Consider the following 17,254-nt stretch of genomic DNA (forward strand, 5'->3'; position numbering starts at 1 on the left):
GATTGGAAACGTTTTCTTCAATGATTTTGTTGAATATGTTTTCTGCACCTTTGAGCTGGGCTTCTTCGCCTTCTTCTATACCTATTATTCTTAGGTTTGGTCTTTTCACGGTGTCCTACATTTCCTGGATGTTTTGTGTTAAGGATTTGTTGGATTTAGGATTTTCTTTGATCAATGAGTCTATTTTCTCTAGTTTATCTTCAGTGCCTGAGATTCTCTCTTCCATCTCCTGTATTCTGTTGGTTATGCTTGCATCTGTAGTTCTTGATCATTTGCCCAGTTTTTCTATTTCCAGCATTCCCTCGGTTTGGGTTTTCTTTATTGTCTCTATTTCAGTTTTCAGGTCTTGAACTGTTCGAATTTTCTCACATCATTTTTGAAGGTCTCTATCTTTTTTATGAAGATATTTTTTAAGTCGTTCTCTTCTGCTTCATCTGCTTTGAGATGTTCAGGTCTAGTTAGTTGGTGTAGAGTCCCTAGATTCTGGTGGTGTCATGCTTGTCTTTCTATTGTTAGGTGTTTTCTTGTATTGCCGTCTTCCCATCACTTCTTCCAGTGGGTGCAGGTGGAGTCTTTCTCTGCCCTACTCTCCCGGTGGGCATAGGTGGGTCAGGAGTTCGATTTCTATAACTCTGGATGGTCCAAGCTCTCTAGGATGTCTCTCCTTTGGCAGAGAACCAGGGATGGGGTCCAAAGATCAGGTGGCTGTGGCATCGTGGATAGGCAGGTCCAGGATGCTCAGAGCAGACCCAGGAGGTTCCATGGAGGTGGAGGGGTTGTTAGACCCGCACTCTGGCCCAATGCTCAACCAGAGCAATGGAGCAGCGGGCCCGGTAGGATGCCAAGTACTCTTGTCTTTAAGCACTGCCTCCTAGGTCCTTTCTGGATCACCAGAGCCGGTCATCCTAATAAATGTTCTAGAAAAGGTCCACAGAATCCTTGTGATGTGACCCTATAACATGCTGTTCATTCTCCATGGATGATGGAACCATCTCAGTCATGGGGGTGTCATGATCACCTCTTTGCTTTTCCCAAAAACTATGGTCCAGAGAGCAATAGTGCTTGGTCCATTCAGCCTCCTGAATTGAGAAGTTTGCCTCATAGAATATATGTATATGACATAGAATAACATGGATGATTTCCTTGTGATCTAGAGGTCCTGAGTTATACATACGAAGGACAACTCAGACTCTAGAGTCAACAAACTGTGAGTTTGAATCCACAGTCCAGAACTCTACAGCTCTCTGTAAGTGGCTTAATCCGTGCAGCCATGTACTCTCCTTTCATTTACGCATGAATTTATTTGAAAATGCTAAAAACGACTACAGCCAGGATATCTGAATCTTCTTCGAATCCCCCAAGACAGCGCCCCTTACCAGCAGGAAGTAGTTAGGAAAGAACGACGCCCAAATTCCCAAATATTGTGTATAAATGTTTGTTTTCATTTAATTGGACTGTTATATAAAATTAAATAAAATTAAAAAAAAGAAAGAAAATGCTAAAAACGGTATCTGCATAATGTTACAGCCCTGTGGAGAAGGGACCATATTAAGGTACTCAAATATGGTTTGTGTTCTCAGGGACACTGCTGGAAGATTTGTGAACATGGACCCAACCATCTCACCCCACAACACCGAATCTACACCAACAAATGAAACTGGTAAGCCTGAGAATCAAAACTGCAACCCAATCCTGACCCTGAACTTCCTGGCCCTCGTTATTGCCGTGGTTGGACTGACAGGAAACACCATTGTACTCTGGCTCCTGGGATTCCACGTGCGAAGGAAAGCCATCTCAGTGTACATCTTCAACCTGGCTCTTGCAGATTCCTTCTTCCTCTCCTGCCACTTGATCGACTCGCTCCTTCGGGTCCTTGATTTCTATGGCTTCTATGCCCATAAACTAAGCAAAGAAATCTTGGGCAATGCAGCTTTCATTCCTTATATCTCAGGCCTGAGCATACTCAGCGCTATCAGCACAGAGCGCTGCCTGTCTGTATTGTGGCCCATATGGTATCACTGTCACCGCCCAGAAAACATGTCAGCTATCATATGTGCCCTAATCTGGGCTCTGTCCCTTCTGACGAGCATCCTTGAATGGTACCTCTCAGGGTTTCTGAGCAAGGTTCATCAGCATTTGTGGAAAAATGTTGATTTTATTGTAACTGCATTTCTGATCTTTTTATTGATTCTTCTCGTCGGGTCCAGTGTGGCCCTACTGGTCAGGATCCTCTGTGGTTCCAGGCGGAACCCGCTGACCAGGCTGTATGTTACCATCTCACTCACAGTGGTCACCTTCCTCATCTGTGGCCTGCCTCTTGGGCTTTACCTCTTCCTGCTCTACTGGCTGGAAGTGCATCTCCATTACCCCCTGTGTCACCTTTACCGAATCACTTCTGTCCTGTCCTGTGTGAACAGCTGTGCCAACCCCATAATTTACTTCTTCGTAGGTTCCTTTAGGCAAAATAGGCATCATCGGTCCCTCAAAAGGGTTCTTCAGAGGGCTCTGGAGGACACGCCTGAGGAGGATGAGTGTAGAGCAAGCCATCTTCAGAAAACCATTGAGATGTCAGAAAGTAGAGAATGGTGAATAATCCCTCCTTTAGTCAACAGGGGTGGAGACTCAACACACCACACAGACTTCCTCTCCTCTCAGAAATTCCCCAGGGACTGAAATGCTTTCAAATGGTTTTTAAAATCCAATTTTCATATCGTCCTTAAAGTAGTCAGACAGAAGAATTTCTTCAACTTGGCACTGTCAATGAATTTCTCAAGTATCCTCTGTATTTTTCCCATTGAACATGTTTTCTGCTTGCAGTTTTATAAGTGGGAATGTTCTTATTCAAACTATAAATCTGAAACTGAGAACATAATAGTATAAAATGTTTCTCCTCTGAGCCATTTCCCAGAGAATTTTATTCTCCATGATTCTCCAAGCTCTGGAGATGGCAAACTTGGTCCTGAAAGAATCCTCATCTAAGGATCACTGACAACTCCAATCTAGACATTGGACATCAACATCCCTCAAGACATGCTCTGTCTGTGTAAGAACAATGCAGGAAGTCAGAAGCAATTACTTTTTTCTTGTGTTTTGAGCTAATATCAAGGCCTTTGTCCTTGAGAATGGTAAACAGATACGTCTCAATCATAGTACAAAAATATGATCAATCCAATGAATGCTGGGAAAAAATGTAGAATGTGGAAGCTGGGTTGGGAAGATGGACCAGTGGTCTGGAGTCTGTTTAAGAATCCCCCATGACAGCACCCATTACCAGCAGGAAGTAGTTTGGAAAGAATGACACCCAAATTCCCAAATATTGTCTATAAATGTTTGTTCTCATTTAAATGGACTTGTTTATATAAATTAAATTTTAAAAATGTTATTATTCAGAAGTGATCAAAAGAAAGCAAGATGATGGAATGTAAAAAATAAGAATAAGTAAGAAAAGTAAGAATAAATAAAATAAAAAAAAAGAATAAGATGTCAAGATTTGACTATGCCATTGACACGAACTGAAGGCATCATAAGCTAAACCGAACCAAAAGGTTCTATTTGTGCACTGTGAGTGTAGTCACCTTGAGCACATTCTCCTCCTACCCCGGGCTGGCTGTCTTACTAATGCTCTTTCTATATGATGCTATGGTTTATACTAGGCATTGACACTGTCAATACAGTAATACCGATTATTAAAGTGATAAAATCTTGTTACTGTGTGTGTGTGTGTGTGTGCATGCGTGTGTGTGTGTGTGTGAGTGTGTGTATGTGTTAATGATGACCAGACATTAGCTTCTGAACTGATACAATTTACCTTGCTCACTTCATTTTTAATTTGAATTATTTTTAATATATTTCAATTGAAATATAATTATCAAAGAAACATTAAGTAACTCAGAGGCAGATGAGGATGGGAGAAAAGACAATTCATAAAGATATTGTAAATAAGACCACATATCTTAGAGAATGGTAATCAATATGTGAGTGCCATCACTAATTCCATTGCAAGTATTTTGTTGTCATGCAAGGTACCTCTTCAGACGAATTCTAAGGAGCACAGAGAACAGTGTCTATCATGACCTTGAAGTGTAAAAAAAAAAAAATGACTACCATGAATTTTGAAAAATTGGTTGTAGCAAACTCTGTAAGCTCTGCAAGCTCAGAGAGGTCACCCAGCAGAATAAATGAATAGCAAATTTCTGTTTTCTTGACCTCTTCCCAAAGACAAACTGAATGTCAGTGATCCAAACAAAAGGGAGATGGACAAGAGGGAAAGGGCGAGAGATGGTAGATTGCCCTCTTTCCTCTAGCCACTTCTTTCTGTGAACACTAGGTCCAAAACTGGGACCTGAAGAGATGCCGTTTCTTAATTAAAATGAGCATATTATTCTTGACATATCAGCGCTCTTGTTATGAGTGATGGTTTAAGAGTTGGGTCATCAGTTACCAAAAAATCTCATGGCCATCATTTACATGTAACCTTGTTCCTCTTTTGAAATTTGATGTCTACAGCACTTGATAATTAACATATGATATTGTTACCCTTAAGACAAAACAATGCATAGCTGTTTCAGATAACCCAATAAGTACAGATGACAATGAATGCACGTCTGAGCCTTGAATGTGTTTATTCATTTTATTGCTGTAGCATCATTTGTTCATTTTAAAATGGAAATTGGGAAAAACGTGACAAAATTTGTAGTATTAATGGTAGGGATGTTGATTCTATTATAATGTTATTCCTCACTTATGGATGGGGACAGATTCTGAGAAATACATTCTTATGTAAACATAGAGTATTTACATGAGCCTATCACACACCTAAACTGTATGATATATATACATACACATATATATGGACTATATGATATATATGACATATGAGCATATATTTCATATAGTCCAGGTGTGATATATGCATTATATATATACATATATATATGCATGTATATATTCAATGGGGCATTATTCAACCCTTGATATCCCACAATTATAATAAGTAGTGTTTTCATTTTTCATTAGATTCTAAGAAACTTAATTTTTCCTTGATTTTTTTGATGACTTGCTGATCACTTGAAGTTGTATTTTCAATCCCAGTGTGTTTGTGTATTTTTGCACACATTCTATGCATTTTTATTGTTGACTTTTAGCTTTGTTCCATTATGACATGATACAACACAAGAAATTATTTCAGTTTGGGTCTTGTTAAAACTTACTTTGTCATCCAAATTGTGAGCTTTTTTGAGAATAATTCATGGGCTAGGGTTTCTGATAAGATACACATTCTATAGAGGTCAGACAGCATATTCCACAGAAGTCTGTTAAGTCCATTTGCTCTGTAGTGTAGTTTAATGCTGAGGTTCCTTTGTGAACTTTTTGTCTGGATGATCTACCTATATGTTGATGAGAATGTGTTACTGAAGTCCTATTGTTATATCGGGATCAGCCTCACCCCTTCAAGTTTGTTTCATGACAGTAAGTGCACCAATACTCAGTACACATGTTTACAACTATTATGTATTCTTGGTGAGCTTTCTCCTAATTACTATATGGTAGCGTCCCTTATTATTTCTGGTTAAGTTTGACTTGAAGCAGATACTCCATCTTGCTTTTAGAACCAATTTTTAGTATATAATAGTGACAGAGGACACAATAAAATAGACAAAAATGATCAAAAAAAAAAGAAAAGAATGTGAGTCATCTTTACTCAAGAATAAAGATCTTGAACTAGCCTCCTTCACGGCTACTTTTAGGACCTTGAACAGCTCCCAGTGAGCAGGTTCATTTCTCTCAGAGTAACAGATGTTTCAGTTGCTTTCACTGTGATAAATAAATGTCCTCAGGGACCTGAAATTGCCATCAGTATTGTTAAAAGTTCTGGCTGAGCCTGTTTCATCAAATGGAACTGATGAATCATAATTTCTATTCTTTATTTTATTTATTTACTTTTCTTATTTTACGTATTGATTCCCAGTTCCCTCTCTCTCCCTCCCTCCCTCTCTACCACCCTCCCATGCCCCATGACCACCCTCCCATCCCATTCCCCCACACACACTCCACAGGGAGGGTGATGCCTTCCAGCAGAGGTCAACAAAGTCTGTCAAGTCATTTGGAGTAGGGACTAGGCCCTCCTTCCTGCCTCTAGGTTAAAGGAGTATCCCTCCATGGGGAATGGGTTCCCAAAGTCCTTTTGTGCACCAGGGATACATCCTGGTTCCATTGTCAGAGGTCCCTGAGACTTCCCAGGCCTTCTTCCTGAGACCCACATTCAGAGGTCTGAGTCAGTCCAATGCTGGATTCCCAGCTATCAGTCTGGGGGCCCATTAGCTCCTCCTTGTTCAGGTCAGCTGTCTCTGTGGGGTTCTGTAGCCTGGTCTTGTCCTCCCTCTCTGCATCTAGATTCCAGTTCAGCTCAGTGTTTAGCTGTGGGTGTCTGCTTCTGTTTCCATCAGCTACTAGATGAGGGCTCTATGATGGTGGATAAGTTAGTCATCAATCTCATTATCAGGGATGGACATTTATGGTAACCTTTCCACTTTTTTGATTGCTTCTTCTTAACTGATGTAACTCATTTATCAATACCTGCCAATATTTCTGTGCTTTGAAGTATTATCAGGAAATTCATTGTTGTGCAAATAAAGAATGTTTCCTTTGCTCCCTATACAGTAATTTCAGAGTTTTGGGTTATGCTCTCAGATAATTTTGAGTTGAATTTTATTCAAGATGGCATAAAGAGGCCAAATGTCAGTCTTTTATATATGCATATCCAGAAAGTTCCCAGCAAATTTTGTTGAAGATGCTATTTTTTTAAAGGTTTTTGAGGACTCAAGAAACCAGTCAACAAAACACCAAATAACACTATTAAAAAATGGGGTACAGAACTGAAGAGAGAATTCTCAACAGAGGAAATCAAAAAGGCTGAAAGACACTTAAGAAAATGTTCCACATCCTTAGCTATCAGGGAAATGCAAATCAAAACAACTTTGAGATACCATCTTACTCTTGCCAGAATGGCTAAAATTAGAAACACCAATGATGACTCATGTTGGAGAGGATGTGGAGAAAGGGGAACACTCCTCCACTGCTGGTGGGAGTGCAAACTCATACAGCCATTTTGGAGATCAATATGGCAGTTCTTCAGGAAAATGGGAATTAGTTTACCACAGGACCCGGAAATCACCCTCTTAGGCATATACCCAAATGATCCACCCATGCAACAAAGACATTTGTTCAACTATGTTCATAGCAGCACTATTTGTAATAGCAAGAACCTGGAAGCAACCTAGATGCCCCTCAATTGAAGAATGGTTAATGAAGGTGTGGCACATCTACACAATGGAATACTACTCTGCAGAAAAAAATAATGGTATCTTGAAATTCGCAGGCAAGTGGATGGCACTTGAAGAAACCATCCTGAATGAGGTAACCCAGTCACAAAAAGAGGAACACAGTATGTACTCACTCATATATGGATTTTAGACCTAGAGCAAAGGATCACCAGCCTATAATTCACACCACCAGAGGAACTAGGATACAAGGTGTATTCTAAGCGATTCATATAAAGTCCCTCACAGAACCGGGAAGGGACAAGTCCCCCAGAGCACAGGGGAAGTGGGGGGGGCAGCGAATGGAGAGAGAAGTAGGAGAAAGGGAGGGGGAGGAAAGGAAAACACGTGCGACCAGGAAGATTGAGCCCCGATAGGAATAGAAGACAGGAGAGAGAGAGAGAGAGAGAGGAAAAGGTTCCAAAGAGCTAGCCAAAGAGTCAGAGACAGCCCCTGCTCCCATTGTTAGGAGCCCCACAAATAGATCAAGCTACACAACTATCACATATATATCTACAGGGCTTAGGTCAGTCCTATGTAGACCCCTTGGTTGTTGGTTCAAACTCTATGAGCTCCTAATAGCCAAGTTAGTTGTTTCTGTGAGTTTTCTTGTAATGTCCTTAACCCCTCTGGCTCCTACAATCCTTCCTCCCTTTCTTCAGCAGGATTCCCCAAGCTCAGACTAATATTTGGCTGTGGGTCTCTGTATCTGTTTCCATCAGTTACCGGATGAAGGCTCTCTGATGATAATCACGGTAAGGAAGTGAATGCTTATTATGTCAACAATGGTGACCCATGCTGAGAATATGTCCTTACAGTTGATTTCCTAGGGATTCAAACATCCTAAAGTATATTTACACAAAACTAAAGAGTATAGCCTTTAGGAGAGGTAGCCTTGATTGAGGAGGTGTGTCGCCCCGTTTGTCGAGGAGGGGAGTTCCTTTGGTAGGCTTCCAGAGTCTTCTAACACACTTCCGGTGAACTCTCCACTTCCTGTTTGTGGACCAGAATGCGAACTCTCCGTTGCAACTTCATTGCCACGACCACCCGCCCATCTGCCTGCCGCCATGCCCCAAATAAGCCCTTCCTTCTATAAGGTGTGCAGGCCAAAGTGCTTTATCACAGCACTAGTGACTAATACACCTACTGTTGCTACTGCATCCTTGTATGTGTCAACAAAACAGACAAGTGAAAAAAATTAGAGAGAGACAGAAGAATCAAAGAAGAGAGGTCATATAACCCCTGTCTAGACTAGATATGTAGGCTCTTTTCTTTTTTATTTAAAATTTTCCTTCATTTTAGTCTCCAGAATATACAAAGAACTAAAAAAATAATAATAATAAAAAATAAGCACCCAGAGAAAAGAATAATCCAGTCAACATGAGTGTGGTGGTTTAATTGAGAACAACCCTCCCAATTAGTTCACATGTTCAGATACCCGGTCTCCAGTTAGTACTGGCTTCTGGGAGAGCATTGGGGGGTGTGGTCTTACTAGAGGAAGTATGTGGGTTTTGTGACAAAAGACACAATTTCTTTGAGTGCTCCCTGCCTCCTACTATCACACCTTAGCTCTGCTACCATGGACTTTAACCCTCTGAGAATGCAAGCCCAATTAAATGCTTTATTTTTATAAGTTGCGTTGGCCGTGATATTTTGTCACAGCAACAGGAAAGTAACTGAAACAATGGGCGAGTGACTCGAACAATAAGTTTTCAGAAGAAGTACAAATGGTTGTGGAAAAGTGTTCAATATCCATAGCCATTTGGGGAAATTACCACTATATTGAGATTTCACCAAGAATGGTCACCATCATGAAAACCGAAACTCATAAATGTTGGCAAAGATGTAAAGAAACCGGAACCTTTATAGGCTGTTGGTTAAAAATTCAAATTAGTGTAGTCACTATATAAGTCAGTAAAATACTTCCTCAAAGCCTAAAATAGAGCCCAGCTATACTAGTACTGAGGACACACTGGAAGAAATCAGTGTCAGGGTGCAATAGAGCTGAAATCTCCATGTTGATCCCAGAACTAGTCACTATAGCCATTCATGGAATCAGTCTGGGTTCTATCAAGGAGTGAATGGATAAAGAAGATGTGGGGTGTGTGTGTGTGTGTGTGTGTGTGTGTGTGTGTGTGTGTGTGTATACACTCACAACTCAAAACAATCGTTAGAGCTGTTTTGTCATGTATCATAAAAACCGGGACGGATATCATCTTAGGTCTCCTTATCTTACACGGGCTTCATTGAAACACAGGTATTAAAGGGTTAGCTGTAGAGTTTGGACAAAGGGGCAAAAAAACTGGTCATGCAAGGAGTTTGCTTTCAAATGTCAGTTCTGGAAACAGACTGAAAAATAAGAGAAAACTTGCCACAGGTTTACAAATGAGAAAAATAATATCTTGCATTTAAAGGTTTGTTCTGTTAAATATTATTAAAAAATATCCATTTGTTAAATGCTCAGAAATTTTCTGAACTGATTGTTTTGGGCAAACATAAAATGTAGGTATGAAAGATTTTTAGTAATCTAAAGGACTTGATTGACCCATAGTAGTTCACAGAAGGATTGAAGGCACCTGTGAATGCTATGAGCTTCGTCCCAGATATGACTGGCATTTTCACGAGAAAGTTTTAGTGAAGTCAAGTTGTCTTTTCAGTCTAGGTCCTTCGGTGGAAAAGCCTAACGTCACAGAGGTATCAACGCACCTATTAGATAACACTAAACTGCTCTAAAGTTCTTTCGAAAGAGCTGTTGTAGACTTCTTTCCGTTGAGGCCCGGTGCTCTGATGACACATCACAGGAGACAAGCAGATAAATATGCAAATGAGCTAAAAGCCAGTGTCTGTCTATGAGGGATCAAAGGTTAAAGGTCCCTGTTGAGCTGTCCGCCAGATGGTGATGGTGATGATGAAGCTGATAATCTTTCACCCATGGAAGGAGTGCCAAGCCATATTTATTTGTTTGGGTTTTCTTTTGTTTTTAAGACAGGGTTTCTCTGTGAACCCCCGGCTGTCCTGGAACTTGCTGAGTAGACCAGGCTGGCCTCAGACTCAGAGATCCACCTGTTTCTGCCTCCTAAGTGCTGGGATTAAGGATGTTACCACCACTGCCCAGTCTATGTTTTGTTTTTAACAGCTTTATCCAGATGCATTTCACATATAGTACCAGTCCGCCATTTAAAGGGTACAATTCAATGGTTCCTAATACTTGGCCGTCAACGGCACAGAGAGTTTTCATCCTTTAGCAGGCCCTTGAACTTCTCTCTCCTACCTTCCCTTTGCCCTACGTACTCATTGTGAACTTTTATCATACACATCTAATATGTGGTCTTTTGTTTCCTGCTTCCTTTAGCATAACCTTTTCAAGATGATGTAGACCATACCAAGCTTCATTCTTTATAGGAGAAAATAAAATTCCATTATTTGAAAATTAAAAAATATAATCCAAGGAACTGACTTACATTTAGAAACACTTTTGCATGATTTATCGGCTTTGCTCCATATGAACCATGCATAATTTTGTCATTGCTAAGACGGGGAAATGAAGTTGTCACTCTACATTTACCCATTCCTAATAAATAATGAATCCCATTATAAATGATGGCATGAGATACCTTATGTAATTTGATGTTATGTACATTGCAAACTTACCAAGCTAAAAACTAGTATTATTCATAAAAAGACAATATTAAATCTAGGACTCTATGTTCATTGACTACTTAGATTCACAATGTCTGACTGAAACAGGAAATACCCTTGTGACGCATATTAATAAAGCTTTATACGTTAACACCCAGTAGATGCAGTGTTACAAAATGGCATTACAATTTTTCTTATTCTTTATTGTTTTCAGATATGTTGGGTGGTTTTTAATGAAGATATAAATAATCTGAAACACTCTCTACTCTCTTCCCCCTCATCCTCCAGGGTGAAGGAGAAAGCATTGGCTAGCTCCACAGTTCTTCAAAGGAATAAATGTTCCTTGTGATTCTAGCAACTACTGCCTCCTGGCATACTTTCGGGTAAAAGGACCTGAGATATAATGTTTTAGATGCTAGGACATCACCCCATGGACAAATCAAATTAAGTTTGAATGAACACCAGATGGAGTTGAACAAAGTACCAACTCTTGTACTTCTTAGTTGCTCAAGTTTGGCCATAAATGGATTTCTTGGCACTTAACTCCTTGACATCTGTCACTTACACACACCCTAATGTGGTATCAGATCAGCCAGAACAGCTGTCATCCCAGGAATGAGGAAGAGTCAAAACCAAACCACTAGATGTCCATCTGTGATGTCTTGAAAGAGAGTTTTCTGAGCCAAGGAGAGAAGTTATGAAACGCAAAGTAAACTCATGCTAGACATATTGGGGTGTGCTTATAATGCCAGCACTAAGGAGGCTAAAGCAGCAGAACTTTGAGTTTGAGGCTAGCCTGAGCTACATACCAAGACCCAAAACAAATAATAAAAACGGAATCTTTCATGCCAACCCTTCCAAAGCAATTAGAGCTGAGGAGATAAGGAGAAATGTGTCTTATGCATGGCTATGGTCACCTAGCAATAACTATATATCTCCTCAACCTTGACTCTTATTTGTGTTCCCTTTAGGACATTTGTTTCAGGAATAAACATAATTTGAGAATGTTCATACCAAGACTAGCATCTCAGCCCCAATCCCTCAAAATTTAGTTCTAAAAACAAAGAGACAATTGTTACTTCCTGAGGAGATAAAGCCTGACGAAGACTATTTTTCTAGGTTCTAAAAGCAATTGTCTCTAATGTAAAGAAGACAGAAGATTTCTTCAGTCCTGCCTCGAGGGAGCCTTCCTGGATTTTCTACTCTTTACCTGTTTAACAGTGATGGTTCTTCTTTTTTTTTTTTTTTTTTTTTTTTTTTTTTTGCACTTAGTATGCCCCAATGTGCAAAACTGTGTGTTAGAAAATTCTCTTGCTGGTAAGAAGCTGTTCTGACAAGACTCATGGCAGCAGGACTGTGTCTGTACTTGAAACTGGTCTTTGTTGCTAACCATGGAGAGTGATAGAGGATAGATAGGACACTTTTCTATTCCACGCTCTAGGAAGACTTTTGTACTTTCCTGTAGAAAGGAGTCTGCACTTCCATGCTGTCTTAGTCAGGCTTTCTATTGCTGCAGCAAAAAACACCATGACCAAAAGAGCAAGCTGGGGGACAGATGGTTTGTTCAGCTTACACTTGCACACCGATGTTCACGTGCAAAGGAAGCCAGGACAGGAACTCAAACAGCAAGAACTTGGAGGCAGGAGCTGATGGAGAGACCATGCAGGGGAGCTGCCTGTTGGCTTGCTTTCTCTGGCTGGCTCAACCTGCTTCCTTATAGATCCCAGGACCACCAGCCCAGGGCCAGACAGCACCACCCACCGAGGGCCGGGCCCTCCCACATGGATCACTAATTGAGAAAACGCCTCACAGCTGGAGCTCATGGAGGCATTTTCTCAGCTGAGGCTCCTTCCTCTCTGAGGACTCTAGCTTGTGTCAAGTTAACCCAAACCCAGCCAGTACACATGTTATTAGCATCTTAACATGTACGTACTGCTGATGGCTTTTTTTTTTTCTTAGTGAACTCTAGCCCAGATATTGCCTGGAAGAGCACCGGGTGATACTGGCAGACAGTAACTAGACTCAGTATTCCGAGGAGTTCCTAAGCCCAAATGTCAAGAGAATACATGAAGAGTGCAATGGGCGATAATGAGAGGACACGTTTTTACAAGTTTTAGAAATGCGGCTGGCTACCTTACCAGAGGGGCAAGACTGAGCTCCACAATGACTGACTGCCTTTATCACCGTCCCTATAAACCCCATTGCACAAACGATGGGAAGACACTTGGTTTTTAGTGTGTTAACCCAATACCTCCTCAGATTGCAGGTCTCTAATATGACACAACTTAAAGATTTCATTTATGTCACCTCCTACAGTGCTTGTGGTGATGAGGAACATGAGTTCTGATGTTCTGGTAATAATTCCAAATAAATCAATCATGGTCCCAATATTAAAGTGGCTTACATCACCAGGAGGTAAAACTATAAAGAGTTCAATAGCAGCCTTAGCTACACCGTGAGTTTGAAACCAGTTTGGGATATAACAGACACTGTATTTTTTAAAAGTAGGGTATGAAACATAAAACTAATAAAATGAGAAAGGATTGGGGGTGCCTTAGTCACCATTCTGTTGTGGACTGCAGTGGTCCAGAAAAGGTCCGGCTTCCCTATGAGCAGCATAGAAGAAAAGGTGTCCACAAGACGTCTGAGTGCTATTGCCCAGACAGAGACTCTATGCTACCAGCTGCTAGGAGGGCTTGTTCTGTGAAGCCCTGCTATGCTGTGCTTCAGCTCATTATGGAGAGTGGGGCCAAGGGCTGTGAGATCGTAGTCTCAAAAGCTCAGAGGACGGAGGGCCAAGACCACAGAGTTTGTGGATGGGCCGATGATCCTCAGGGGAGAACCTGTAAATGCCAGGTTCCATGTACTTCTCAGACAGGGTGTGCTGGGGATCAAAGTGAAGATTATGCTGCCCTGGGACCCACGTAGTAAGATGGACCCCGAGACATGAGCATTATGGAACCTAAACATGAAATCTTGCCCACCACCCCCATCTCAGAACGGAAGAGTAGGGAAGCCAGAGCCACCTGCCGTGCACCAGCCAGTGCCTGCAGCCAAATGCGGTTTCAGCAAATGCATCTAGAGTCTGGATGTTGCCCTGCAAAGATGTTTAATAAAATATTGCACAAAAACGTAAACCTGACTGGACTGTGTCCTGTGTTAAACCAACTGAATTATGTTGGCCTATGGAGCAAAGCTTAGCCTGTTAATTTAATCTGGAGGGCTTGAGCAGAGCTGACCAGAGAAGCCTTGGGTCTGGGAAGGCTGGTGGCTACAGGGCAGCATCTTGACCCTGTGTTGTAGAAGAGCAGTTTGGTTTTTGTGCTCACGATGAAACCCAAGGCTTTGAACATAGTAAGCATTCATTGTATTAATGAGCCTGGAGAGAGAGAGAGAGAGAGAGAGAGAGAGAGAGAGAGAGAGAGAGAGAGAGAGAGAGAGAGAGAGAGAGAGAGAGTTCCCTGGCATGTAAGAAATCTTTGGTGGGCCAGCAAGATGTCTCAATAGGTAAAGATGCTTTCTATGAAAGCTTGGGCTCTGTGGAATGCACTCAACCCCGAATGTAGGAAGTAAATTGGCCTCTGCGTTTTGCAATACTGTGATAAGTTTTCGTCTCAGCCTTCCTAAAGTAAAAAGGGAACTTTCTGATGCCGCTAAGTTTAAAGCTCGGAAATTTGAAGTGTAAAGTTGTTGTTAGAACCCACATTTAAAAGTCCTGTACTTAGCCATGATGTTTTTTGAAAATAGGAAAAATTTAGAAATTACCTGTTACTCCTTTAACATAACGTCTTGAAAGCATTTGCTATTGGTGTGTGCTTTGTGGGCAATTAAAGTTAGATTGGAAATGCAAAAAAGGAAAGACACAGTCTTCAACCAATGGTACTGGGAAAACTGGATGTCTACCCATGAAATGATGAGATTAAAGCCCTCTCTCTTCCCGTACAAAATCAGCTTAAAGGGAATCAGAGACTTTCAAGTAGGACTTAAAAGCCCAAAACTATCAGAGGAAGATGTTCTAAGTTGTAGATGCAGGCACAAACTTTCTGGAAAAGACACTAATACCTCAGAAAGTAACAGTAGGAGGGCATTACATGAAATCAAAAGGCCTCTGCACAGCAAAGGAAAAGGCTGAGGGGAGAAAAGAAAGTCTCTGCTAGCTGTACATCTGACAGAGGGTTAGTATCAAAAATACATAAAGAACTGAAAAGAAATAAACAAAAAAAGAATCCTACAATCCAATCAGTAAACGAGCTAATGAACTGAACAGACAGTTCTCAAACGATGAAGTACAAGCGGTCAATAAACATTTGAAAAAATATTCAAAATTCTTGGCCAACGGGGTAATGCAAATTATAACCACACTGATTCAGTCTTAGTCCAGTTAACTGAGAAGCCAGAGCAGCAACAAATGCTGACCAAAGTGAAGAGTAAAGGGAACTTTTATAAACTGCCAGGAGGCATGCAAATGTGATCAGCCACTATGGAAATCAGCATGCAGCTTCCTCAAAAGTACAAAAAAAAAAAAAAAAAATACTAAAAATAAAACTATCATGTAACCCAGCAGTAAGACCTCTTTTAACTCATTCAAAGAACCATATAAAAGTCAGCACAACACATCGATACCTACATACCCTATGTATTACAACAGTATTCACACTAGTCAGACTAGTGTCCATTAACAAATGAACAGGTAAAGAAGACACAGTGTATATACACTACGGAGTTTTATTTATCCATAAAGAAAATCGAAATTCTGTCCTTTTCAGAAAAAGGTATGTAACCGAAAAAGGACCATAGCCTCTGGAAATCACAAGCTGGCAGTATCTGAAGGGGTTTTAAGATATGCTAAGCTTTTGGTTCGAAATCCTAACTTCTAGGGGTCTATCCCAGAGATACAGCTATACAATGCTCACAGTGGTACTCGGGTGACATTATTTATCACAGGAAAATAGTATAAATTAATTCTATAAAATATTAGTGAGGCTTTAAAGTGAAGAGAAGGAAGATTGGAGGAAGGATAAGAAAGATATATACTAACACATTCTAAAACAGGCTGCCCACTCTCTCCAAGTCTATTCAACACAGTATTCAAAGTTCTAGCTCAAGCAATAAGACAACAAACAGAGATCAGAGGGGATATAAATGGGAAAGGAAGAAGTCAAACATTCCCTATTTGTAGATAAGATACTACACATAAATGACCCGAAAAATTCTACCAGGTAAATCCTACAGCTGATAAACACCTTCAATAATGTGGTGAGATACGAGATTAGCTCAAACAAACAAAAAAGTCAGCAGCACTCCTATATACAAATGATAAACAGACTGAGGAGGGAATCAGAGAGATATCACCCTTTACAATAGCCACCATAATATAAAATATCTTGGGATAATTCTAACCAAACAAGTGAAAGACCTGTATGACAAGAACTTTAAGTCTTTGATGAAAAAATTAGAGAAGATATCAGAAAATTGAAAGGTCTCCCATGCTCTTGGATAGGTAGGACAGGTAGTAAAAATGCTAATCTTATCAAAAGCAATCTACAGATTCAATGCAACCCCCTTCAAAAGGAACTTCTGAACCCATCACCATCCCTGACTTCAAGCTCTACTATAGAGCTATAGTTAAAAAAATAAAATAAAATAAAAGCTTGGTATTGGCATAAAAACAGACACATGGATCAATGCAATCAAACTGAAGACCCTGACATTAACCCACACACCTATGAACACCTGATTTTTGACAAAGAAGCCAAAACCCTAAAAGGAAAGAAGAAAGCATCTTTAGCAACTGCTGCTGGCATAACTGGATGTCAACATGTAGAAGAATGCACAAAATTCAAGTCCAAGTGGATCAGAGATATCAACATAAATCCAGCCACACTGAAACTAATAAAAGAGAAAGTGGGAAGCACCCTTGAATAAATTGGCACAGGAGACTACTTCCTAAATAGAGCACCAGTAACAGACTCTGAGAGCAAAGATCAACAAATGGGACCTCCTGAAACTGAGAAGCTTCTGTAAGGCAAAGGACGTGGTCAATGAGACAAAACAACAGACCACAGACTGGGAAAAATTCTTCATCAACCCCACATCTGACAGAGGGCTGAATCTCAAATGGCCAAAAGGCATTTAATGACTTGCTCAATATCCTTAGTCATCAGGTAAATGCAACTCAAAACAACTCTGAGATAGCATCTTACATCTGTCAAAATGGCTAAGATCAAAAACACTGATGGCAGTTCATGATGAAGAGGATATGGAGAAAGGGGAACACTCCCCCACTGCTGTTGGGA

General features: G+C 40.5%; 1 protein-coding gene and 1 pseudogene across 1 annotated transcript; both read left to right on the top strand.

The window, feature by feature from the left end:
• Nucleotides 1–1,605: 1,605 nt before the first annotated feature.
• Nucleotides 1,606–2,589, top strand: LOC127213790 (mas-related G-protein coupled receptor member X1). The gene has a single exon (XM_051174247.1). The coding sequence runs from the start codon at nucleotides 1,606–1,608 to the stop codon at nucleotides 2,587–2,589; it is 984 nt and encodes a 327-aa protein (XP_051030204.1).
• Nucleotides 2,590–13,336: 10,747 nt separating this feature from the next.
• On the top strand, nucleotides 13,337–14,040 carry LOC127213791 (40S ribosomal protein S3-like; annotated as a pseudogene).
• Nucleotides 14,041–17,254: the final 3,214 nt, after the last annotated feature.

Source organism: Phodopus roborovskii, unplaced genomic scaffold, assembly GCF_943737965.1.
Source record: "Phodopus roborovskii unplaced genomic scaffold, PHOROB, whole genome shotgun sequence".
Taxonomy (NCBI): Eukaryota; Metazoa; Chordata; class Mammalia; order Rodentia; family Cricetidae; genus Phodopus; species Phodopus roborovskii.

What these genes read in the sequence shown, in the direction of transcription:
- LOC127213790 (XM_051174247.1), top strand. Translation starts at nt 1,606, where the DNA reads ATGGACCCAACCATCTCACCCCACAACACCGAATCTACACCAACAAAT.